General features: G+C 39.1%; 2 protein-coding genes across 2 annotated transcripts; both read left to right on the top strand.

The window, feature by feature from the left end:
- The first annotated feature begins 1082 nt into the window (after positions 1-1082).
- On the top strand, positions 1083-17786 carry rlf (RLF zinc finger). The gene is made up of 8 exons (XM_042387842.1): positions 1083-1513; positions 3930-4084; positions 6398-6479; positions 7497-7632; positions 7746-7948; positions 11401-11537; positions 11744-11885; positions 12499-17786. Exons 1-8 carry the CDS (start codon positions 1334-1336, stop codon positions 17272-17274), a joined length of 5811 nt encoding a protein of 1936 aa, XP_042243776.1. The 5' UTR covers positions 1083-1333; the 3' UTR covers positions 17275-17786.
- A 1743-nt stretch (positions 17787-19529) lies between these two features.
- Positions 19530-25199, top strand: zmpste24 (zinc metallopeptidase, STE24 homolog). Its single transcript, XM_042387843.1, has 9 exons — positions 19530-19971; positions 21156-21302; positions 21584-21787; positions 21874-22026; positions 22142-22283; positions 22414-22589; positions 23233-23337; positions 23499-23642; positions 23765-25199. The coding sequence occupies exons 1-9, from the start codon at positions 19864-19866 to the stop codon at positions 23987-23989; spliced, it is 1404 nt and encodes a 467-aa protein (XP_042243777.1). The 5' UTR covers positions 19530-19863; the 3' UTR covers positions 23990-25199.
- Positions 25200-25972: the final 773 nt, after the last annotated feature.

Raw genomic sequence — 25972 nt, 5'->3', positions numbered from 1 at the left:
TCCTTTTGACAGTACTTTTGTTGATTGGAGTCTTGCATTCTTTATTTAGCAAAATCTGTATCTGTGATGAAGTTGCTTTTCTATCTATCAGGAAACTAAGCTTGATATATTTATCTTCTGATGGTGCGGTTACTTTTGGTCTGCCTGATCGTGCTTTGGTTACAACTGATCCAGATTCTGCAAAGTGTTTTAAAGTTCCATGCACTGCCCCCTTAGAAACCTTTAGTTTAGCCATGATTTTACATTAAGAAAGCCTGTCTTTCCTCAGAATAACAATTTGACTTCTGACACTTTCACTTAGTACTGATACCATGTTTCCCACTATGACAATGCTACTTAGTTAGCAATGATCTACTGTAAACTTGAAGCACAGCCATAGTTATAACAGGTGAACACTGCCTGCAAGTTGAGTTAATTGAACAAGCCTCTAGTGAGTAGATCATATCCACCTGGGTGTCATCTGAACACATGCTTTAATGGAAGGGACACAACTCAAGGAAATCTGACCTTCTGTACAAAGCAGTTTAGTTTGTCAATGCCACAAATTTGCATAAATTTGATTACTAACCAAGAAATAGTGTAGAATCTTAAATATTTCTTATTCATTTCACATGTCATTACTTCATGTGTTTTTAAATGTTTCTGAATCCCCAGACTTTCTGATTATTGCCAGGTTTAGGTGAAAGATTTTCAATGTGGTCTCAGACTTTTAGACCCCACTGTATATAAGAAATATAGATTTTCTAATGCTACTAACAAATGCCACTGTATTGGCAAGACATATTCTGCAACATTTTTGTTGCACCTTTCACACATAAGACTATTCAATCAATTAATCAATTAGTTGCCAACTATAAAATTAAATGAATCTACAACTATTTTGATAATCTAATAAACGTTTTGAGTCATTTTTGAGAAAAGGAAGTCCAACCTCTCTGATTCCAGCTTCTCAAACGGTCGGGAAAAAACAAGACATTTTAGGTCGCATCTTGGGCTTTGGGAAACAGTGATCGACATTTTTCACCATTTTCTGGACCAAACAATTTATCACTTAATCGAGAAAATAATCGTTACTTGCCGCCCTAGTTCACACTAACTTACGGGCCAAGGCTTTAAATAAAGAAAAAAAAGGGTTTGTTAACATAACAGCTAGTCACACCAACAACAACAACCTAGCAACATAATACCGACAAACGTTGACATCACATCTATAAGTTGCCCTCTCTGTTTTCGAGTTATTCAGGTGAAGTTCCTCTGACATGTTTAAGTATTCCGACAGCACTTGAAGGCGGCGTCAGACTGCACTGCATACGCGCCGTGGCGGAGAGCGAAGATGGCGGAGAGTAATGTCGAACCAGAGCACGAATGGAGCGACCGGGCCCTGGACACGGTCGAGGACACCCTGGTTGCAATGGAAACCCTGCTGGCCACATTAAGAGCCTTCGAGGACGTCCTCAGGCAACAAGAAATATCCATAGCATCCTCCACGGAGTACTGCGACAACTTCTGTCAGGTAATGTGTACATGCAACATCGAAGCTACCGTTAGCCTCCACTGTTAGCTCACCCAGGATTGTTTTTCTCGCAGCCTGCAAGCTAATCTGCGACGGTTGCTGGCCCGCTAGCTTCCCACCTACCTGGACAAGTTTAGGGTGGGTGGATATGCCACAGTGTGTATTTTTACTCACATTCACGTCCACGTATAATTTTTACGTGAAAACACCTTTTTTCGCAGCCGTTGCAGTAATGACAACTTGTGTTTATACATTGGCAGCTGGGTGATATTTTTTGCTGCTTCAAGTTGTTACAGAAAGATCGTCGTTAGCTTCGTCTTATTTTGAGACATGCATGCAAATCAGGAAATTTTTGTAAGGTTTTTGCATAGCCATGATACTGCCACAGTTTGTAAATCATGCAGAACATAATGCAAGTGTATGGGGCGGGGCGGTGTGTTGATACACATTTTCTTGCTATTTTGGGAGGGGGGGTGGGTGGGTGTAGTGACAGTGAAAAGCCTTTCTGGTCATTTTCAGACGTTGCACATATCTTGTATTGGTCAAATGCATTCTTTAGCTTTGCTCGCAGTCTCATCAAGCACTTTTGTTGTTTTTATGGTCCCCCTATCATTTAATTTGGGAGTAAGAAACAATGTAAACAAACGTATAGTGCTTGCATCGGGGGGACAGAAGGAGATATTACCGTGGTGTCCACTTTCCAGAGTGCCTGGTTTTAAAAAAGAAAACCCACAGATCAGATATCACTTTCATTTTCATTTTTGCCGCTTGAGTCAATCACAGAGGAGCTTCTAGTAAAACTTGGTTACCAGCCAAAGTTGGATCACAGAAGAGTAATTCAGAAGTCAGCTCACTCTGATATAGGGCTGCAACTTAGGATCATTTTATTGATCTGACAGTTATTTCCTCGATTAATCGATTCGTTGTTTGGCCTATAAAATGTCTGAAAACTGTCGATCACTGTGTCCAAAAGGCCCAAGATGCAAACTGAAATGTCTTGTTTTGTCCTGATCAACAGTCGCAGAGATGATATACACAACATAAAGATATTCAGTTAACTATTACAGAAGACAGAGGAAACCAGAAAATACTCATAATTAAGAAGCTGTAACCAGTGAATGTCAGCATTTTTTCTAAAAAAAAGAATAAAGACTCAAAATGAATAATTGATCATGAAAATAGTTAGCAATTAATTTTCTATCGACTAATCACATGATCATGATACTGTATCTTGATGGTGGCAGCTTTTAAAGGTTACATTCACTTTTTAAAAAAAGACTCAGTTTTAAAAACGGTATGTTCTTCTTCCTCTTCCTTCCAAAGTTATCATCATACATTTTTAAATGAAATGAGGGCTGTGGCTTTTGTTTGTTCCATCTTTTACATTGGAGTCACGCTCAGAAGGGATCTCTTTACAGTAAGTATAGAGAGGAGGGATGATTACAGCGGCTAATAACTTTTTCATTGTGTATATGAGCATGTAACTACTGATTCAGGGCTGACTTGGAAAAAAAATGGGTAAACTTCATATTTTTTGGGGTTGATATTAAACAAAAATTTGTTTTGGTGTTGACTTTCTGTTTCAGTCTGAAGTAATCCAGATGTAATTAGTACACTGATATGGGTCTCCAGGGTTGAGACCTTATTCTTAGCTCCCTTTTGAGAGAGTACCGTATATTTAGACTGAGGGGAATTAATTTAGCGCCGCTGTAGACACTGGCACCAACCAGAAAAGTTCCTGCTGTCTGGTAAATGAGACTCTTGGGATGTTGATAGTGCTATGATGAATTAATGTGACTAATAGCCAGCTAGATATAGGTGACATATTTTTGACAAACTGATGTTGACTCCTGTATGTCTGAGGATAGACAGTTGAAAGTTAAGACAATATTTACTGTAAACGGCAATGTGCTTTCTTTAAAAGTCAAGGAAATTAGATACAGAATAGTCTTATTTTCAGTTTGTTTTTTATTTTATGAGAATAATCTAATGTCATGTTTTGAGGGATCTCATTCATTACAGGAATATATTTGAAAAGCACCCTTTTACTAGTCAGATACTAAAAATAGAGGTGTTAAAAGGCGTTATCATCAAAATATGTCATAGTATATTTGTCCCTCAAGTCTTTTTTTTTGTTTTTGTAGTGCATCTTTGCTCCCTATTGAAGGTACAGAGTGACATATGCTGTACAATTAAGTCCCCGCAGGCCCAATCAGGAACTCTTCACAACAGATGAGAGTGTCAGCTGGGATCAATCAAGTATAGACTAGTATCTCCCCCAGGTTGAAAGCCCCCGATCATCCAAACAAATCTCATTTCATCTCTCTCATCTGATCTCAAAGTATTTTAAGTCTGTTTCTATAACTGCTTTTTCTTTTTGTTTGTTTTTGTGGTGTGTGTGTGTGTGTGTGTACAGGCGCTGATGCACTATGCTGGGAGCAGGAACTCCATGGATCATGGTCTGCCTCTTCTGGAGGTCTACTGCCTGTCCATAAACTGCTTTGCTGCGGCCCGATCCCACCTCACAGCAGAGTCTGACAGAGTTGCCCTTGTTTTGAAAAGACTAGCTTTGTGAGTACTAACAAATATTCCAATAAAAAATATGTAGTTTGTATATTCTCTCTGAGTCATTCTCACCACCTCTACACACAAGTGCAAGCGTCTGTCACAGAAAAAAAAAAACAAAGTAATGAGACCTTGTCTGTGGTCCATGCATATGTTTGAGTTTGCAATTAAGTGAGTATGTCTTGAATTGACTCCTTGCAGTTTGTGTTGTGGAGCTCTTTTTTGAGATGCTACATAGATTTGAGATGAAAAGCTCATCTGCTTTTGTTATTTATTAAGTTCTTAATTGTCTGGAAATATAGGCTTACAATTTCTGTTTTGCATAATATGGTCTACAAGGCTTAATAGGCATTTAATTGGGACAGAAGTCATTTCATATGTGTTGTAGAGCAAATTTACAGTTTGACATTTCTTCCCTTCAGACATCACCTTGCATCCTTCCTATTCATGACTGGGGAAAGGCACAAATAGGGTTGTCATTTGTCTTTTCCTCTGATTTTAAAAATCTCCAAAACTATCCACCAAATTGGGTTTCTGAATAAATTTGAGGATTAAGGATTAAGCCATGCAGTTTCCTAATTATGCTTCATTTTTTATCTGTATTGTTTATCTGTATCTGTCTAGTTGTTTGATCACAAGATTTAAGAGGTTGGACAGACAGCAAGTAACATCATCCTTTAAACCCTTTCCACAATCTGCTGATTGCTTCGACAAGAATCAGGTTGTGTTCAGTTGCTGTAAGGCTTGAACTCAAAATACTAAAGTAAAATAAAAAACTAGATTTAAGATATTGCCTTTCACATTACGAATAGTGTCTAATAGTCATCATCTCTGATTTTTAAAGAGTTTTTGTTGGCCACAGATTTTGGTTAAAAATGTTTAAAAAGTAGAGTAGAGTGGAGCCCACGTGACGGGCGACATCACCTGAAATCAGTATCACAATTCATTGTTGGCACAAGTTGCTTATGTTTCCTTTCAAAGCCATAACATTAATGTTTTTCAAACATTATTTACATTAGACTTCAATGTGTTCTGCATCATGTTGACTAAAGCCAAAATTGTCCAGATGACCTAATCAGTTCTTCCTCCTCTGTTGGCCCCAGCTGCGATTTCTCCATCATTTGGGTTGTCAGACCAGGCACTCATAGTTAATTACATCTTAAAACTGCTAGGTGGAACAACGCCAACTCTACTAACTGAATGAACCCACACAAAAGACACAAGCACACGCTGACTGACAGTGATTGGTTGTTACTTTGAGTTAGATCTGATTCTTGTCGTACTTTCAAGTGCATTAACAGAGTAGACCATAAATGACAGCCTGTCTGAAGGAATTTACAGAACAGACTTAAATTAAGTCGGTTAGAGATTCATTGTGTCCGTTTTGTTTCTGTTAATTGCTAGTCTTAGCCCACACACACGACAGCTCCAATCACACACTGTCCATCAGCAAAGTTTTGAGCTAATCTAACGTGGGGGACGGAGGTTGTTTCAGTGTTTCACACAATCAGAAATTCTTACAAGAATGATCTTTGTTGTGGTATCGCCTATCTCAAAACTGTTCATTCTTTTTTCAAACAAGCCTTTTTGAACTTGGATGTATGAAGATTTAAGGATGATGTCGTGGTAAAATCCTTTCAGTGGGCCAGTGAATCTTCAGGTGTCCCACAACAACTCAGAGAAATACACTGAAACTGGCAGAGTTCAATGAAATAAGATTTACTGTGTATCAAGTGCAATACAAGTAAACTGAGGCTTGGTCCTTTGAGCAAAAACCTGAATGTAAGACCAAAAACACCATCTGATATATTGAGTTCAGCTGCACCTACTGTGGAACGTATCTTACCTGATTTTCTAGGGTTCCTCCTCATTTTACAAAATCCTGGAATTTCCCACCATTATTTCCAAGATTTTCTTATAAGCTCCTCCCCAATGTCACTTCCAGTAAAGCTTCTCCCTAAATGACATCATTAGTGAGGTCAAAAGGTATAATAGTGTTAAAACTTCCCTAAAAATAAAATAGAGGGCCTGTGGCCTTTAATAATCAAATGTTATGAGCATTAAACTTCCCATGAGTCTTAAATGATTAACTATCCTGTATATTGTCCCTGTGATGACACTGTCTTGTCTATTTACACAAGAAAATAATTCCTCCACTCTTGACTCTTCTGAAACATTAATGCAGAGCCACAATAAGTTTAGTATAGCACAAACCCTAATGTCATACATTGGATTTTAGGTAACATAACAGTCCTGAGTTATCATAATTGATGAATTTCAGCGTTCTCTTGTTTTTTTTGTTTTTTTTCTCTCTTGCAGGAGCTGTTTTGAACTGTTGCTGTCAGTACCTGAAAATGAAATCCCATATGAAGCCTGGCTTCAATTCCACCACTCTGTTCAGGTAGAGGACCATGTTTCAAAACACTGTTTACTGATGGGTTGTATGACAACCATGGCTGTGTCATGGTTGAATGACAGAGAAAATAAGGTGTTGATGAATTAAGGCAACAAAAAAAAAATCCCCAAAAAAGACACTGAATGAATTATTTGTTTTTCGGGCTGTTTTCAAAAGCCTATTGATAGACGCCTGAGAAACTATGTACCTAGCTGGTTTAGATTGCACCGTTGTCTTTCTTTTTGCACCTTGCTGAGTCTAAAGCATGGTATCATTTAGTACACAGAACGAACACTGTGCTAAAATTCTTGTTGCCAGATTACTATCGCCAGAATTTATCATCTGCTGTCAATTGTGTACCTTGAAATGATACAAATATATGAATTAATATTAAAATATAATATAATAATAATAATAGTATGACTGTACAGTTAAGACTTGAACCACATTTTCACTGAAGGGTTAATGGTAGACTCTGAAATGTCTGTCCAAACATGCCCAAACTGAGAAAAAAGTGAGATAAGAGTCATGGGAACTTATTTCCACAGTGCAGTTGCTGTGTAACTTTATATTGGTTAAGAAAAAAAAAGTTCAATCATTCCTTTGCTGTCAGTTGGGCCCAGCTGTGTCACTGTGACATGTAAAGCACAATGTGTTCATATTCACCTGGATTTTCACTAGAATTTAATTGTTTGATGTTGTTCAAGCATGAAACTGTTATAATTTTTATCAGCAGGAGTTGGCAGCAAAAGAAAAGTCATTTTAAAATGGGCACCTTGAGCACAACTATCATCATGTTTCAATTACAGACATGAACAGTGATGTTCAAAAGACATGCTTTGTGTTGAGAAAATATATTGTTAAATGTGGCCCACAAATTAAAGTCATTTAAATAGTAATATTAAGTACTTTTCATTAATGCTTTAATTAAGCTTAAGTTATTTGGTTGTTTGTTGTAAATGTTTTTAAGAAAGTGCTGACCGGTGTTTTGAATTTAGATATTTTTTTGTGTGTTCATTGCAGATTGCCCATGATACCCTGCTACAGTATGGGAGCACAGACCTCCAAGCTTTACTCCAGATCACAGGAGAAGGGGGAGCATGGAGCAACCCAGTCCTCACCTCTCTCCTCACCGGCCAGCCCACCAACAAAGAAGAAGGTTGGAACCTAGCTACAGTAGCTGATATAAGCTGTTCAACTTGAATGTTTGCTGTCACATTGGCTGTGTCATGGTTGTTTGCTAATGAGATTGTGTTTGAATCCTGTCTATAGTTGATGCATACATCAGCTTGGAGGGCGAGGGCTTCATGGAGATGCGAGTGAAGCACCTGGAGAAGATGGGCGAATTGGCCAAAGCAGTGGTGTTGGCCAAAGCTTGCACTGAATGCAGTTTCGTCTCCAACCAAGCTACCTTTCGTCAAGTGTATGTCACCCTGCTTTGTCACCTGCTGCCCAATGAAGAAGCCATCATGGAGGTATTATAACACTTTGTGTTTGTGAATAAGGGTGGGAATACTTTCAGTAGATCTTTAGTTGTCGACACGATCCCCTTTCAGTACATTCAAACTGGGATGAAATGTTACATAACATCATCTCACAGGTAGTTGGCCTGATTTCCGTGGCACTGTTTAGGACTTGTTGTTAACAACTGTGAAGGAGAGCATAGAAGTGCAGACTTCCTGAACTAATTTGCAGGATTTTCTAAAAGAAAAATTCAAAGTGTTAAATTTTGTTTTCACTGAAATAATTGTGATGTTCAAGGACTTTACTACAGAAAAAGGATGACTACTGTCTTTATACACTTTAAAACACCCTGTTGCTATAGTAGGAGACAGATGGTACTGACAGGATGTAGTGAGGGGTGACGGTAGGCTGTAATCTCCCTGAGCCATCAGTCTGAAGGGGCCAGTATACTCTGTCAGGAGTTTTTGTCAGGTGATTGAATAGCTTCAGAAACATCCTACCCTCACACCTTTCTGACACCGAATTAGAGGGGCTTTGAAGGGCGATTTCTGTAACACTCTGAAACCGACAATTTAACATTCACACCCTCTTTGCATCATGGTTTGTCAGTTGTGTGGACTTGAGAAAGGAGCCAGAATTTCAACTTCTCTCTCTAGGTCTCTCTTTTTTTTTCTTTTTATTCTTGACACAAATATTTCTGTGACTTTTTATGTGAGCAATCAGGAGCAAATCTATGAAGAAGATATACGCTGTTATCCCCACATTTAAACAACATCGCACCTCCCACCTCTCTGTGACAGTCCGCTTTTCACTTTGCCTTTTAGTATGGCCTTTCAAAACAGCAATAGACACTTTTAATATCTGACAACACAGCGTACAAACCAGTTCTGATTGACAAAAACTGACCCTTAGTCCAGATAAAACCAGCTCCATTCTCAGCATACTGACTTGAACACAATCAGCGATTCTCTCTGTCCAGGCAATATATAATTGAAATTAATGATGATTAAAAATGGGGTTACATTAGCACGTCAATCCTTTTTACAATGAATATAACAAAGGTGCCTATTTATAAATGTTTTTCTGCACCTTCTCCAAAAATAGAACCCCAAATTCACTTGCAGATTGAGCTTACTGGCATTCAGTTTGAAGACTCAGAAAACCTTCAACTTATGCAAAATAGAGAATTTTTGTATTTTTCTGGCCTATTTTTAATATTGTGTGGGTGGATATATATATATATATATATATATATATATATATATATATATATATATATATATATATATATATATATATATATATATATATATATATATATATATATATATATATATATATATATATATATATATATATATATATAAGCTGTCTTTACTCAGCAGTTTGGATTTGCACCATGTCACATGGACACACATGATGCAGTTATGGTGTCTGTAATGTCCTTTCACAGCTGGCTTTTTTGAGCATAAAGACAGTGATTTTGTTTTTTCTTTTTAAACCACTGCTACTTGTGTAGCTAATTGTTTGGTCCTGCCTATGTAGTAGTGCTGCCTGTCTCCATTCCCCCACCTTCTCTTGTTAGGTTGTCCAGTTTTAAATGATCATGCTTTCAGAGCTGAATCACTGCTGTGGGTTAAGAACCTACCCTCTCAGGGTCATAAAACCCTCCAACATAAATTGTTATTCAGCTAAAATAAGGCTGTTTTCTTAGTTCTTCATAAGTTTACATCATAGAAAAGCAAAACAAAGGCATAACATGCATCTATGTTGAGCATAAAGGGGAAGCATATTCATTCACATCAGTTTACATGCATTTGTTGCACTGATGGTCTTGATGTAATGTAACGATTAAAATACACTCTGTATCTTGGTTGCTCTCCTCTTGCCTTGCTCACACATCTCATCTTTCTTTTGTTACGGCTTTGGGCTGAAAAAGGCAAAATTGAAGAGGTCAAAGTGATGAATTCAGGATAAAGGGGTTTGAGGTCTGCTGGTTCAAATTAAACATTTATAGCCTGTATGTGCAAGTAATACGCTTGTAAATACTTCATGTGATATATAACAAACCAATATATTTGGGTATAAAGAGTTAAATATTATATCTTGTATTTTAAATTTGTGTATTGATTTTAATACTTGTTTACAACATTTGTATTAATTTGCTGAGTCCGGCTAGTAGAACAAACTAATCTCAAAATCTCCTAAACTTCCCAAGCCCCATCTGAAATACTTGTACTGTGTTTTGGGACTCATTAGCATGTACCAAGGTACAACAGCTTGACTCTTAATATGAAGAATCCGGAGTAATGTTGACAAATACTTGAGCTATTGTCATCTGTACTGTATTTTGCCACATTATCCTGGCATTGGCGTCTATTCAAAAATTCTGGAGATACAAAATTTTCCTTTTTGATTTGTGTCATATAGTTACACATTATATTCGAGATATTTTGGTGCTTTGGTTTTTAATTATTTTGCTGCTGATGTTGGCTTTCATTAAAGAGTTAACAGTAGAGTGTGACATGTGGTGTCAGTAATCGGTAATCAAACTGGTGACATCATGAGCCCTACGACGACCAAATGTTCCAGGAACTTTTGAACCAGAGGAACTAATCTGAGGACTAAACTTGGAACTAAAAGTCCCTGTTGTGCAATCCTTTTTGCTTTTCCACCGCATTTGAGGAACCAGGTAGATCATGCGTTAGACCCATGACAAATTGAAAAATGACAGCAGCGCTTGAGATGCCGTATTCATGCATGAGGAAAAAACACAGATTTGTCCTGTTATTTGTATTTACTGTTGCAGTTGGATGTAATGAATGAATGAACGAAAAGGAGAAAGGCAGAGGAGGAAAATTAAATTGAAACTAAGAGCATCTGCCTCCACAGTAAATCATCAGCTGAGTGTTTGATGGTTATTTATTTGTGCTTTGGAATGTAACCCATGAAACAATCAGAAAATAACGTTTCATTTCTCTCATTCACTCTTGAGATTGCTTCACCACTGCTGCTCTCTCTCTTTTGCTAACTCAAAATTATTTTAATCTTAAAAAACAGAGAAATGTTCTCCCCTTGTCCTAAATCAATACTGGAGCACTTCCTTGTTTTATGAATGAATCTGTACACAAGTTAAAGCAGCTGCAGTGTCTGTGTTTGACAATCTGTAACAGTCATCCCTGCAAACCCCGCCCCCAAAGTTCCTGTACATTTAGAAAGTACAACACCCCCAAGCAGGGACTTTTTGGCGGTAAAACAATCTCCCTGAAACTTCATTTAGACCCTGTTTCCCCTGGTGGAAACAGGTAGAGGAACTGAGTTCCTCAAAAGGTTCTTAGTCCTTGAGTAAAGTTCCTGCAGTTGAAACGTGGCTATGGTTATATGATATTTGCTGAGAAATGCTGGCTCACACTCTGTGCCATAAAATCCTAAGCAGTCAACGTTGTATTTACTTCCTGAATAGATATCCAGACTTGATTGTAAGGATGTGCTGGAGATCACATGTAACCTGGAGACAGAAGGGGAGGAGAATACAGGCTTCATCTTGTGCACAACGTTCCTGACACAGCAGCTTCAGCAGCAGAGCCTTTACTGCTCCTGGTGAGTCGTTCCTGTTGGATGCACTGCATATATGACTGCAGTCAAATGTAAATTTTAACGATCTTTTGAAAATCAGACTAGACTTCTAGACTGCAAATCTTAGATCAGATAAGTTGTTTGTGGTCATTCAATCAAATATGTGTTTGTGGTTTTCAGAAAGAGAAAATCACTTAATTTTCTTGTCTTTTTTTTTTTTTAACCCAAAGGGAGCTGACTCTCCTGTGGAGTAAGCTTCAGAGGAGGATCGGCCCCTCGTTGATGTCTCTTCTTGAACGATGCCTTCAGTTGGGTGCCATTGCCAAAACGGTCCACCATTTGCTTTACCTGGTCCGTGTTATTCAGACAGAGGTAAGCCTGAACAGCCATACTGTCCATTTTTGTAGGTAAATTGGAATTGGTTCATTGGTTATATAATGAAACTCTTCAGCCAAATAGTTATCGGTACTAAGGAGCCACAGGAACTAAACTTGGGAGCTAAGCAGGAACTTTAAAGGATATGTACACATTTTTTCCAAGTCTATAAAACTATGTTTACATGCCCATATGTACATTGAAAGAGTTTTTGTTGGCTGTAATTGTTCTTACTGGCCACAAAGAGATTCTCGTTAAAAGTAATTTCAATGTAAGAGATGACAGACAAAATCCACAGTCCTTGTTCTGTGTAGTTGTTTCATAAGAGAACTGATGTTACCCCCTTTCATGTCTCACAAAACTTTTTTAATTATTTTGACATAATTGAAAGCTCATTTAATTTGAAGTTTAACACAAAGTGTGAACACAATTAATTGTCACAGGCCATTTTCTGGTCAATTTAAACATTATTGCCATAGTGATCTATTGTGTTCAGATTTAAAGGAGCAAATTTGCTACTCTGCTACTCATTTTCCATTGGAATTACAATGACATTTACCTACTGTTTGGGGCAGTGCTTACTGGTAATAATGTATTTCTATCTTTTCAGGCACAGGAACTGGGGATAGCTGCGTCAGTAGAACTTTGCGTCAAAGCCCTCCAACTTCCAAAGCAGGATGACTCAGAAACAAGGATCTCTGTCTGTAAGACAGTGTCCTGCCTTCTTCCAGATGACCTTGAAGTTTTGCGTGCCTGCCTACTCACAGAATTCCTGCTTGGCCCCAGCCAGGAGAGCTTTAGCTGCCTTGAGGAGCTGTACTTGCGCCCAGACCAGAAGTATGATCAGGAAAATGAAGTTATTCCCAACTCACTACGCTGCGAGTTGCTACTGGCACTGAAATCATATTGGCCTTTTGACCCAGAATTCTGGGACTGGAAAACTCTCAAGTATCACTGCATCTCCCTTCTAGGGTTAACGCCAGAGTCAGAAGGGGAAGAAGAAGAGGTGGTAGTCAAACAAGAGAGAGATAAAGAACATGAGTCACAGGAAAACGCAGTGAAAGTAGAATCTGAGCACCAGCAGAGTTTAAACGGTAGTCTTGATGGTGATGAACAGCAGGATGAGAAGAAGCCCTCTAACTCAACAGAAGTTCAAGAAGAATCAGATACAAAGAAACACAAGTTCTGCTGTTTGATTTGTAAGAAGTCAGTCACTGACACCCAAATCGTTCACCACTCCAAAAGACATGCAGAGGACAACAGCAACCCCTGCCCTGTTTGCTTGGAGAAGTTCAAGAGCCGGAAGGAACTCGTTCCTCACATGAAACAACACATTTTGAGTGAAACACAACTTAACAAAAATAACATAAAGAACGAAGATATGCAGAAACAGATGGATGAGGATGATGACATTGAACCAGGTGAAATCACCATTGACCCCTCCTTAATGCTGTATTACAAATCCACACATGATCCAGATGTGCTGCACCACATTGTGCAGCAAGCTAAAACTGTCAAAGAGAAGCAAGTGGAGGATGACGAGCATGTAACATTCGATTACATCGAGCAACACTTCAAACTGCAGAACAGAGATGAGTATCCCTGTCCAGGAACTGGATGTACCAGGACTTTTAAACATTCCAAGTACTTATACGTTCACTTAAAGTCAGAGCATAAAGGTGATGAGAATGTGAAACATTTTCATCAGATGAGAGACAAGCGAGAGAAGTGTGTCTTTTGTAGACGCCATTTTGTCTCAGCTTACCATCACCGCAAACATAGAAGAGTTCACTATGGTGATCACCCATACACATGTGTGGTCATCGGTTGTGGCGCCAAATTTAGATCTTCCAATGAACTTGTTACGCACAAACAGACCCATGGCTATCAGCTCAACTACCAGTGTGAGCTTACAGGCTGTTACGTCACGTACTCCGACTTGGGACAAATCTATCACCATGAGGCACAGCATTTCAGAGATGCAGCTTTTACTTGCTCTAGTCCTGAATGTACAAAATACTATTTATCCAAAAAGGAATTTTTAGAGCATTTATCCACACATAATATTACCTTCTCTGAAGACGACTTTGAGGCTCAGAGGAAGGCAAAGCGGAAATTTCTTAAGACTGTTTCTGAAGCACGCCTTAATAAGTCAAGTGATTCAGAAGAGATTGTAAATGGTGATGTCCTAAACTCTTCCTCAGTAAGTTGTGCCTCCTCTTTGCAAGCATCTGACAACAAGGAGCCCAAAGGAACAATGACCTTGGTGGCCGTGTGTTTCGATGGGAGTAAGTTCACCTGTGGTTTTGAGAAGTGTGGCATGACTTTCTCCAGAGCCAGAGACGTCCAAAGACATCTGAAATGTGCCCATCCAGAACACCTTAAACTGGAGAACAAAGAACACAAACATGATAAGGAGCGAGGCTCAAAGTCCAAAGGCATAAAGACTGAAATGGAGCCGGAGCCAGAGCCTGAGCAAAAGGGAAAAAATGAACCCTCGACTCCATTTCAACCTGTAGAGACTGGGAAAGAAAGAAAAACAGCCACTCATCCCAAAAACAATGAAGCAAACTCTTCAAGCCTTGCAAAAAATGACACTCTGAAAGAAATTCTTATTGGTCTCAGTAAACTGGACCTCAATTCCTCATCCCCTCACAGTGTGCCAAATGACCCCCCTCAGTCAGAATCAAATGCAGCACAAATGTCCCTTCATCAGACAATCACAGCAAAACCACCTGTTGTATCGCTTCCAAAAAGATCTCCTCCACCCGAGGAAAAGACGCCGGTAAAACCTGAGCAAGCATCTGCAACTGATGAAAAAGAAGGCGGTGTTGAATCATTAGCCACTGCTAAGCCGTACACCTGTGAGGTGAAAGGTTGTGGCTTCAGGACTGCACAGAGTTATAGCTTACTGCGCCACTATAACACCAAACATGGCCGTACGGTCGAACAGGCCAAAAGGTTGACCTCTTTGAAAAACACATCTTTTAAGCCCTATGTGTGCCAGCTTTGTTCCAAGAGTCACAGAGAAAAACATGTGTTGAAGGCCCACTATATCCAGGTACATAACCTGAGTGAGACTTTGGTGAACAAAATAAGCTATGCATCTGTGCGGTATGAGGGAAGCAAAGCCACTAACCCTGCAAAGCATACATCTCAGCACTTGACAAACCATGCTCTAAAAGTGAGGAAGATGGACATCCCACGGTTGCATCGCCAACAGGAGAAAAAAAAAGTAACCACGATAAGTGAAACTGGACAAAACTTTGACAATCAGTCTCCATCTGAAGAGGAAGGAGAGGACGAAGCAGAGAGTAGAGAGGAAGACAGTAGAGAGGAAGACAGTAGAGAGGAAGACAATGAGCAGAAGGGAGAAAGTGAGGTTGGGACCACACAACAGGTCAGAACTACAAGACGTTTGGTGGCCAAAAGCAATCTCTGCTATATTTTGGATAAATTTAGTAAACCCTTTCATTGTGTAGCAAAAAACTGTGATGCAGCTTTTTCCACCCAGGGAGGCCTTGTGCGCCACCTGCAGTTAATACACCATTACAATCGCTCTCAGCTTTTGTTGGAAAAAGATTTTGATGTGCATCACAGTCCAGAAGTGAAGAAAGAGCCTGCCAAGAAAAGGCCTCTCTCAAACTCAGATGAACCTCAACCCCAATACAAATGTCACTTTGCCAACTGTGTCTCCTCCTACCACCTTAAAAGCAGCCTGGTACGTCACACCCGTGACTGTCACTCTCAACCACCACCTCAATACAAATGTCACTTTGCCAACTGTGGTGCCTCCTACCACCTTAAAAGCAGCCTGGTACGTCACACTCGTGACTATCACTCCCAGCCACCAGAGCTAATAAGGTGCAAGTATGAGGGCTGTACAAGAGTGTTCAGCCATGATGATGCACTTAAAAAACATACACTTTATAGTCACTGTGAGTACTATGACTCACTGGTGGTACGTCTGCAGAGCACTCACAAAAAGTCGATTACTGGATGCCAAAAGAAGCTTATAGTCACTCCACAGAGTCCTCAAAAAGAAGAACCTGGTTCACCCAACACACAGGCTGTAATATCGAGTCCCAAGCCTGAAGTGACTGCCCAGTCAGAGGAAGTGGGTGAGCAGGTTGGTGAGGAGGAGAAGAAGGTACCAAGAGTCAAAAAGGAGAAAAGAAATTCTTTCAACCGTTATGTCTTCAGATCTCATGAAGAAGCTTTACAAATGTGCCAAGACCGTTGTCTGCGTGTAGCCTACCCATGCATGGTTCAGAACTGTGACTCTGTTGTCACATACATACGGAGCTTGCACCGTCACTACCTGAAGGTTCACCGTATGCGTCGAGACGATATCGTGAAGAATGAAGATAAGCTTGTTTTGAATGCCGAGCAGCTGGAGGAACTGATTCAGAGGACGTCAGCCAGGCCAACTGTTACAGGAGTGAGTAGCCCTAATGGGGTTCGCAAAATGGAGTATCAGGCAGAACCAGAAAACAAAGGGGGGCAGCCTGCACCCATGAGCCTGCACTCCATCAAGGCAGACACACAAGATGAGGATCATCATGATCCACTGGGATTCCCTGAGGAGGAGGAGGAGGAGAAGGAACCGCCTCCTGTTGAGAGAAATGGTGTCCTTGTTGGTGCAGATGATGTGCTGTACGGTGAACCAAGCACCGGTGGGCACACCGAAGACTCAGCTGCAACAACACAGAACAGTCACAAACAGGAGGAGAAGTTCAGCTTGGATAAAATCAAACCTCTCCTTCGTACTGTCACTGTTGACCTCTCACCACCATGCTCACTGCGCTTTACTCCTGAGGAGGGCTTCCAAGACGCATCAAGCAACAAAGATGGTAAAATGTTGAACAAGTCCGCTCTGTTGCCCACTCCTCCTGTTCGGCAGCCGCTAAAACGGAAAAATGAACTGTCTGAACAGCCGTCAAACTTGAAAGACACTCAGTCTTGTAGCCCTTCTCCACGCCCTTTTGACATCGGCACATATAAGCCCATGGGCTTTGAATCCTCATTCCTGAAATTCATCCAAGAGACCACACCTAAAGACAAAAACGCATTGTCAGTGAAACGACGAGACTCATTCAGACGCAGTTGTTCAGTCAAGGAGAACAACCAGCTGGGAATCTCTCACACCCGCAGCAGACGCACTCATTCCCCACTGCTGAAGCCCCATGCTATGACTAGGGACTTCACATCAGTCCAAAACTTGAAGTCCATCCTGGACAAAGCCCTGGCTGGGTGTGGGGACCTGGCCATTAAGCAGCTTCAGTACCTCAGACCTGTAGTGGTCCTGGGGAGACCTGTGTGCACCACCCTGCCTGACCTCTTCCCATCAGACACCAACAGCAGCAAACTGCTTCTTGGAAGTTAAGTTTAACAGAGTACCTTTTTTAACATGGCTATGGCTAATTAATTTCTATTTTCACAAACTGTGTACCAGTATTTTCTTTCACTCAAAATGATAGTATTATGTTTTTGTTTGTTTTTTAAGTTGCCAAACTGAAGACTTCTAGAAATTAGCATTAAGATAAAAACAAGCTTAAACAGTGCACATCAGATCCATGATGACTGTTTTTAGACATGTTACGAAAACATTCAGATAACACCTATTATGTTAACTCATGATCACAAGTGTATATACTGTAGTTCTCTGAGATATATGTACAGATTTTCAGATTGTTAGAAGTGGTCAGTAGCGTATTGCCAGTCCTTTTCACTTGTGTGAAAATGTGACTGAAAAACATTTCCTTAAGGAATATGTGTGGATATTTTTCACCTCAGTTTATATTACATCAGTGTTGGGATGCAGTGGACAGAGGTTGGCAGACATGTATGTAACACTTTCTAATAAAATAAATGTGGAAATGAATGTAAAGCTCTTTACTTCCTGAATTGTGTAATTGACTTCTTTTCTCACCAAGTTTGGTAAAGTCACAAGTAAATGGCATCTTTGGAGCAGTTTGCTGCAGCAAGTTGGGTGTATTTCCTCTAGAAACAGGATATTGATTGGTTGATTGGTCCAAAGGCCCATTATTCCGGGCTTTTGTTTTCAGGATAACAGGCTGTCGGACTAATGGGCTTTTGGTCCAAAGGGAAGTTTTTTGAAATATTGGGGTTTTGGAATAATGGTCCTTTGGACCAATGGCATGGCACCAAATGTAATGCTGGGAAGACTCTATTAAAAGAGGAAAGGGAGAGGTGACCACATACTGAAACTTGCAAGCCCCTCAATTTTTATTAATGCAATGAGTGTGACCTTGCAGGTCAAAACATTACATTAATAAAAACTCAGGAGTTTGCAAATTTCTCTGCACAGACATCCTCTCATTTTCCTTTGTTTCTGTTTTGTAATGCACTTGTATCCAACTAGGGCAGTATGTGCACACTATCTAGCTTTTTTTTTGCTTTTTCAATTATAAGTGTAATACCTATGCTTTTTGATGAGAGGAACAGAGGGGCAGCTTATATATTATGGTGTCTTTAATATATAATACCACTCACAGGAATATGTTATTCACGCTCTCAGGTACACAACAATGAGGTACCGTTATCGAAAACTGGTTAAGTATTAAAAAAAATCATTTCTGTCCTTATGACTTTAAAAACACCTTTCAAGTGATGATCATTGATTTATTTGGTTTGTATTCCTGGAGTGTACAAATTACTCGGAAAGTCATATGCTGTGTGTTATCCAAAAAAAATGTTTTGCACTCTACATGTTAACTCTTAAGTCAAGGCTAGCCTGCCCCAAGCAGTATATACTATTTAAACATGGTATCAACTATTTGAAGAGGACCACTGTGTCAATATATAGTTTTGAAACAATATTTCATCTAATTTTGTGCTTATATGGCATATTCTTAAACAAATGTGTTGTTCATTAGGTAAACACCATGTAGAAATACTGAACAGAGCACAGAAAGTGCGAGGAACAGGTGTTATTAGGGTGTTTATTGTGGCTGCGACACCTTTTTTTTTCCTTCTCATGAGAAAAACGCTAAGCCACAGACATAGATAAGAAACGTGTGAACTTAAGGTCACCCTACAGATGTTTGACAGGTATGCCATATGGTACAATTTCTCCACAAAAGTGGGTGTCTTAGCGCCCCTTACAGGTCTTAAATTTCGTTGGAAAAATATATTTTGCTATATTATTGTTTGTGGTTATGAAGAGCTTTCACTGCCTCCCAAAACTGAATCATCTTTCCAAGGATGATGAGGAGACTTTTCCACCTACTACCTTCTCTACTTCTGCATCTGTTCTCACCAAAACACCAACCATATGTCAACTTGGTGGCTCATTCATTGAGGAACATTGTACGACCGTCACCAATACGTGCATTGCGAGTAAATATCAGTGTCGACGCTGCTCTTGTTGAATTTATTTGACCTGATTTTATAAGTCGAACACTTAGAGTTGAATCAATTCTTCTCACGTTTGTTTCAATAAAACAAAAGTCAAAGTCAGCAATGTTATATGTAACTGAAGTTTACAGAAAATATATCTGTGAGGGCATTTGCTCGTAAAAGTTCGTATTAAAGCAAGTTAATGTATTTGTTTTAAACGACGTCAATGAGATCCTCACAATTAAAATACCTGAGACGCGGAACCATTGTTACAGTGGTTGTTTCAGTGGGGGCAGAATTAGTCGCCACACTTTACCGACAGGCTCGCTCACATGAATGGAAAGATATTAGCTGTAGAAGCCTTGACTTAGGAATGGAAACTGGATGTAAAGATTTCCGAGTTCGCATTTTTAGTCGGTACCTGTTGATTTAACGCCGGGAGAGTTCCTCCCTTAATTCAACTTTAACGTGTCTGTTTGTTTTTGTGTGTGTGTAGAGCGGAGGCTAAGTTAGTTAGCTCGCTGCTAGCCCAAAATCTACCAGTCAGGCTAGTTAACGTTAACATTTCCGATACTGTCGAGCTAGTCAAATCTGCTCCAAAAACACAGCAGAGATGATTGAGACTATATTTGAGCTCCCGGTGGAAAAGCAGATATTTTATGCTGTGCTGGGATTTTCGTGGACAGTATATTTATGGGAGGCATACCTTGCTTACAGACAGGTAAGTTAACCATTATTAGCGAGCATCAAACTCAAAATGTATACTTTTTAAATGTGTTATATTCGAGGAAAATACGAAAACGAATCCGTGTAAGAAGCTAAAGATAGGCTACCTAAAACGTGTGATTTTTGTGCAATTTATAGGTTTTTGCAAGACATGACATGTAGCGTATTTGTTTTCTATACATGTGGAATGAAAGTATTTATATAACAGTTGACTGTATGACCTTGAAAATATTTAATATTGTTATAAATGTGTATTGAGTTTTTTGAGGAATAGCCTATGTTTGGTTAATTTTCACATCAGTTTATATTAAATCAGAGTTAGAAGTTGGCAGACATGTATGTTAAATTATAAATAGTAGAAACAAATATACAGATTTGTACTTTCTGCACTGTACAAATGGCTTCTTTGTATTTAAGTTGGGTGCATTTCCTCTAGAAACAGGAATTGAGGCACCACAGAATGCAGAATAGTCAAAAATCAGTATCAAAATCTAATTTATTGGTCGAGTATGTTGACACATCGGAGGAATCTAATTCTCAGTAGCTTTTGGTGTATTTAGGCACAGAGCCATCACATTCACTGGAGGGTACAAAATACAGATCAATTAAACAAATATGAGCAAATTTAGATGTACAAGTATAAATGGGCAAGACAACAAACTATCCGTAATCAAGTCAAGTTTGTTGCTATTGTACGTACAGTGTTGTGGTATAAGTAGTGCAAATAATGCTGGAATAAATGTGGTATAAATAATGAGTGAAAAGTTTAAATGAGTGTGATATAAATGTAGTGGTGGGACAAACAGAAAAGATGTTTCAGTAAAGAGAAAGAAAGAAAGTCACAGGAAATGTTTTGGAGCATTTGGTTAAATTAAGTACATTTCCAAAGTTGCTTTTTTATCAGTTAAAAGCCCGAAAAAAAATTAAGATATTGAAAGGAAGTTAAGTAACAACATACATGTGATTTTATGTGATGGTCAGATCTTGCAAAGTTAGAATTAAGAGCTAAATCCTGAAAAGGATAGACATAGATCTAGATTTGTGAGGTAGTTTCTTGATTTTATTTGACTAATATCTGATAGTGTTTGAATCAAGTGAATAATCTCTTATATGTCTATTATTATCTGTGATAAATGAATTGAGATTTAACATTTGTGCTGATCTCTTTCCGCTCTGCAGCGTAGGATATACAGATCGATAACAAATGTGCCACAAGAGCTGGGGAAGATCATGGATTCTGAAACATTTGAGAAGTCACGTCTTTATCAGCTGGATAAAAGCAACTTCAGCTTTTGGTCTGGACTCTATTCTGAAAGTGAAGGAACGGTAAGACACTCACTAGACTGACACATAGAAAACTTTCTCCTTACACCCCTTTTACCATCAGTCTAGTTATTGAGGGTGTAATGATGTACGTGGGTTGTCCAATTAGAGGATCAAGGCTGAACTTGTCTTACATTGTGTTTAATGGATATAGAATAGGACGGACCTCGTTTTCTTGTGTAAAAGGGGTATTGTTAATGTTGCTAAGTGTCAGTGTCATTCTTGTTTTTATGCTACATATTTTAAATGTTAAATCTGAAAACCTTTTCTTTTACACCTCGTAGCTGATCCTGCTCCTTGGTGGAATTCCATTTCTGTGGGGCGTCGCCGGCTCTTTGACAGCTCGCTTTGGATTCGGGCCAGAGTACGAGATCACACAATCCCTCGTGTTTCTCACGCTTGCCACCCTGTTCAGTGCCTTTACTGGACTTCCCTGGAGTTTGTACAACACGTTTGTCATTGAGGAGAAGCATGGCTTTAATCAGCAGGTACACCGGCTGACCGGCGCTCACTCTGTGCTTTCTCAATTCTGTTTGTCTTCTTTCTTTATATTCATGTCTGGTCTTCCTCTTAGACGTTGGGGTTCTTCCTCAAAGATGCTGTAAAGAAATTTGCTGTGACCCAGTGTATCCTGTTGCCTGTGACCTCACTGCTCTTGTACATCATCAAGATCGGTGGAGACTACTTCTTCATCTATGCCTGGCTCTTTACCCTTGCTGTTTCTCTAGTGAGTGCTGCATTCACCTTGCCAGCTTTAATGGATCTGTTGGTCGCTCAATAATCATGCTGTGGTTAGTTGTTTGGTACTTCCAGTCGCTCATGATGCATCTCCCTCTTCTCAGGTACTTGTGACCATCTACGCCGATTACATTGCTCCCCTGTTTGACAAATTCACTCCTTTACCAGAAGGGGAACTCAAGACAGATATTGAGGCAATGGCCAGAAGTATAAGTTTCCCCCTCACTAAAGTTTATGTAGTTGAAGGTAAAGTAATAATCATAAATCAAGTCTACTCTTTCCTTGAGCTACATGCCTTTTTCATTGTTGTTTCATGTTTCTGTTTTAGGTGTCATTATTATTACTATTTTTAAAAAAAAGTTTTCCGTGTTTCCAGGTTCCAAGCGTTCATCGCACAGCAACGCGTACTTCTATGGGTTCTTCAAGAACAAACGCATTGTGCTGTTCGACACACTGCTGGAAGACTATTCCCCTCTCAATAAGGCTGGAGAGCCACAGCCTGAGCAGCCAGAGAGTGACGAGACGCCCAGTGAACCAAAAGCCAAGCCCAAGGTCACAAAACCACAAAATTTATTCAAACTTTAATCAGAAAAGTTCTCATCGTACTGATATACTGTAAACCAGGGTTCCCCACTGACATTGAACAGGTTTCAAAGTTTGTGGCCATAAGAAACAAACACTGTAAGTTTTACGAATTAAAGGTTTTCCTTGATTCTACTACACCCAAATGCATTTGGTGTTGGCCTCTGTAACATCTAATTTTGTTGACCATACTTTCCCCCAAATTTTGCACATTTTTTCTTCTTGAATTCAACCTGAAATAATGCCTTGAAAGTGATTTTATAAGTTAAAAGTCCTAGAATTTAAAGTCATTTAATGTGTCAGAATCTGGAATTGCAATAGTATTAAATGCATATATATATATATATATATATATATATATATATATATATATATATATATATATATATATATATATATAAATATATATAAATAAATAAATAAACTGTTTATCTTGAGGATCACTAGAACAACTGGCCAGAGAGTTTGGAGGATACTTTTGGTCACCAATCAATTTTTCTGTCAAAACCACCTTGTAGTGATTGTAGGGATCCCTATGACTCTATTATATGATTGGTTTTGTGTTGTCTTACTGCGTAATCCAACAGTGTTGTTCTCTTCAATACTTTCATAGAACAAGAAACAAGGATGCAACAACCCAGAGATCCTTGCAGTCTTGGGTCATGAGCTGGGCCACTGGAAGCTTGGCCATACTGTCAAGAATATTGTCATCAGTCAGGTGATGAATTCAATCCATTGAGAATTATTTTCCTGACAGTCTAACTGACTTTTCCTTTAAAACAAAGCAACAAGTTGGCCTGATTACAACTGATCACATGCAGACATTGAGATGTTTTGCTCACATGCAAATAACATCCGCTGACTCTGTTCTCTCTGCAGATGAATTCCTTTTTGTGCTTCTCCCTGTTTGCTGTTCTGATTGGACGCAAGGAGCTGTTTGTAGCTTTTGGCTTCAATGACAGCCAACCTACATTAATAGGCTTGATGATTATCTTCCAGTTCATCTTTTCCCCTTACAATGAGGTGACTATGGGATTCCATTAGCATTGTATCAGTGTTTTTGAGGTTTTACTATTTCCCTCATTTCACTCCATCATAATTTACAGAATAAATGTAGACTTTTATGTTTTATTTTGTCTTTGCAGCTCCTGTCCTTCTGTCTGACAGTCCTGAGTCGCAGGTTTGAGTTCCAGGCAGATGCCTTTGCACGCGGCATGGGCAAAGCCTCAGAGCTCTACTCTGCTCTCATCAAGCTCAATAAGGACAACCTGGGCTTCCCAGTGGCTGACTGGTTGTTCTCCATGTGGCACTATTCACACCCTCCCCTCCTGGAGCGCCTCAGAGCACTGGGCAGCATCAAGCAGGACTGACGGGGCTGGAAGGGGGAGCGACGACCACTGCCTCCTCCAAAGGGCCTCCGCAGACCGCTCTTGGACCTGTGATGCACCCCGGTCTTTTTCTACCCATCTGCCCCCCCCCCCCCCCCCCCCCCACATCTTGTTTTATCTTCTTTTAGTAATTTCTTTACATGCCATACTTTCTGTTTTGTTCCCTTTGAAACTTTGTTTTACACAAAACCAAAACATATCAGCACAAGGCAGCCTAAAAAAATCTTTCCTGAATTAAATTTTCTGCTGTTTCTTTAAGTAGAGACACCTAATTATGCATTTGCTGAGAGCAATCCATCTGGGCAATGTGTGTTTAACAAAAGCTATTGTCAGCGCACAGGTCACATTTTGCAGATTGGCCTGATAGTTTAGTTTTTGAAATTATTTAATTTCTGCACAATTTAAGTGTAACTTTGTTCTTCTGTGTGATTCTTAAAAGGAAAATTGCAAAGAAAACATCCAACTACTAAGAGCATAAGAGTATTTTTTTTAAAGAACAGCTTATGAACTACTTTAAAATTTTTGGTTGTAAATGTCAAAAAAGAGGAAGAAGTTGGGCGGATCACCCTTATTCATGACAATGCTTTCTGCAGGCACACAGGCCAGAATATGGTATGTTCCTCAAGTGCAACCGTTGCTTATTTAGCAATATGTCCAGACAAGGTCAAGAGTGTACAGCAAAGAGGAACTATGTAGATGCTTTATCACAGTGACAAAATGTGAGTGCCTCAAATTATCTTTGTCTTTATTCTGAACATTGACACCATTATGAAGAGAGCAGTGCAGAAATTTTCATTTGAAATTAGGTTAGACTTGTGATTTTCATTTTTTACACGCACTGGGGGGCATCTTGTTTTACTACTTCTAATGCACTTGCTTGCTGAGAAGGGTCCAACCGTACCTGTACATATGTAACTTTGACGAGTAGAGTAATGGCGTATGAAGTGAATTGTGAAAAATGTTGAATGTGGTTTGAAATTTTAAGTTGATATGGTGTTTATCTTAGTTTCTTCTCTTGATTTTGGGCTGGAATGAGCCCAGAGTTTCCTGGCAAGCAAAGTATATATATATAGGGGACTTGGAGGGAGGGGGTCTGTGGGGTTCCTTTCACCACATAAGCCAGTGTTTGGTTTGTTCAAAGAGGGGAGCATATACTTTCTTTGCAGCGTTGAATAAAATCCTTCAAAGCATTCCTCATATTGTGGTGTTTTTAATTTTTTAAATATACTTATTAAATAAGTTGGATTTCTAAGCATGATAAAGTTTCATGCTTTATTTAGATCTTAATGTGATGACTTTCAGTGAAACATTATGATGAGTTTTAGGTTAATGCCAGCAGTAATGCAATAAAAGGTATTGCATTTATTCATTATTATTATTAATGGATGACACATACTATGTATGGATGCATTTGTTCTCCTCGTTGCAAAAGACTTTACAGCCATAGAAATATGGTTTACATCTATGGACTGAACATGCAAATTCATAATCCTCATAATGCTTTATAATATGTGGATTCAATTGTAACATATATATATATAAGATTTTAAAAAATCTTATTTGTTGCCTTTTAGGATGTTTCTTCACACGACTTTATATTATTTAGTTGATGGCCCTAAAACAAAACTTGAAAAAAAATTATAAGAATAAAATTTAAACAGCCTGGTCCATAAAAATTATTTGAACAGTCATGTAGACAAAAAGAGGAAGCAGGAAGTTATTGATTCAGACAAATCAATGCAATGCAATGAGAGACAAATATTCAAACAAGTTAAAAATAAGTACAGACATTATAAAAGGGCAAATAATTTGACCTCAGGGGATTTCATTAAATATATTTCGGTAATTACAATGTTGGTGTTTATAAATCAAAATCTGAACGTCTGATGTCAACGTGAGGTAACCATGGCAGCAACAGCACGTAGACAACGTGCGGTATCATCACGCTGTCCAGTTTGAGAGCAT

This window comes from Thunnus maccoyii, chromosome 16 (assembly GCF_910596095.1).
Source record: "Thunnus maccoyii chromosome 16, fThuMac1.1, whole genome shotgun sequence".
Classification (NCBI taxonomy): domain Eukaryota; kingdom Metazoa; phylum Chordata; class Actinopteri; order Scombriformes; family Scombridae; genus Thunnus; species Thunnus maccoyii.
This window is presented reverse-complemented; position numbering and strand designations above follow the sequence as displayed.

What these genes read in the sequence shown, in the direction of transcription:
- zmpste24 (XM_042387843.1), top strand. Translation starts at nt 19,864, where the DNA reads ATGATTGAGACTATATTTGAGCTCCCGGTGGAAAAGCAGATATTTTAT. An exon ending in AGCATGGCTTTAATCAGCAG is followed by an intron (nt 21,788 to 21,873) that starts GTACACCGGCTG and finishes TCTTCCTCTTAG; the next exon opens with ACGTTGGGGTTCTTCCTCAA. An exon ending in TCTTTTCCCCTTACAATGAG is followed by an intron (nt 23,643 to 23,764) that starts GTGACTATGGGA and finishes TTGTCTTTGCAG; the next exon opens with CTCCTGTCCTTCTGTCTGAC.
- rlf (XM_042387842.1), top strand. Translation starts at nt 1,334, where the DNA reads ATGGCGGAGAGTAATGTCGAACCAGAGCACGAATGGAGCGACCGGGCC. An exon ending in GTTTTGAAAAGACTAGCTTT is followed by an intron (nt 4,085 to 6,397) that starts GTGAGTACTAAC and finishes TCTCTCTTGCAG; the next exon opens with GAGCTGTTTTGAACTGTTGC. An exon ending in CAGAGCCTTTACTGCTCCTG is followed by an intron (nt 11,538 to 11,743) that starts GTGAGTCGTTCC and finishes TTTAACCCAAAG; the next exon opens with GGAGCTGACTCTCCTGTGGA.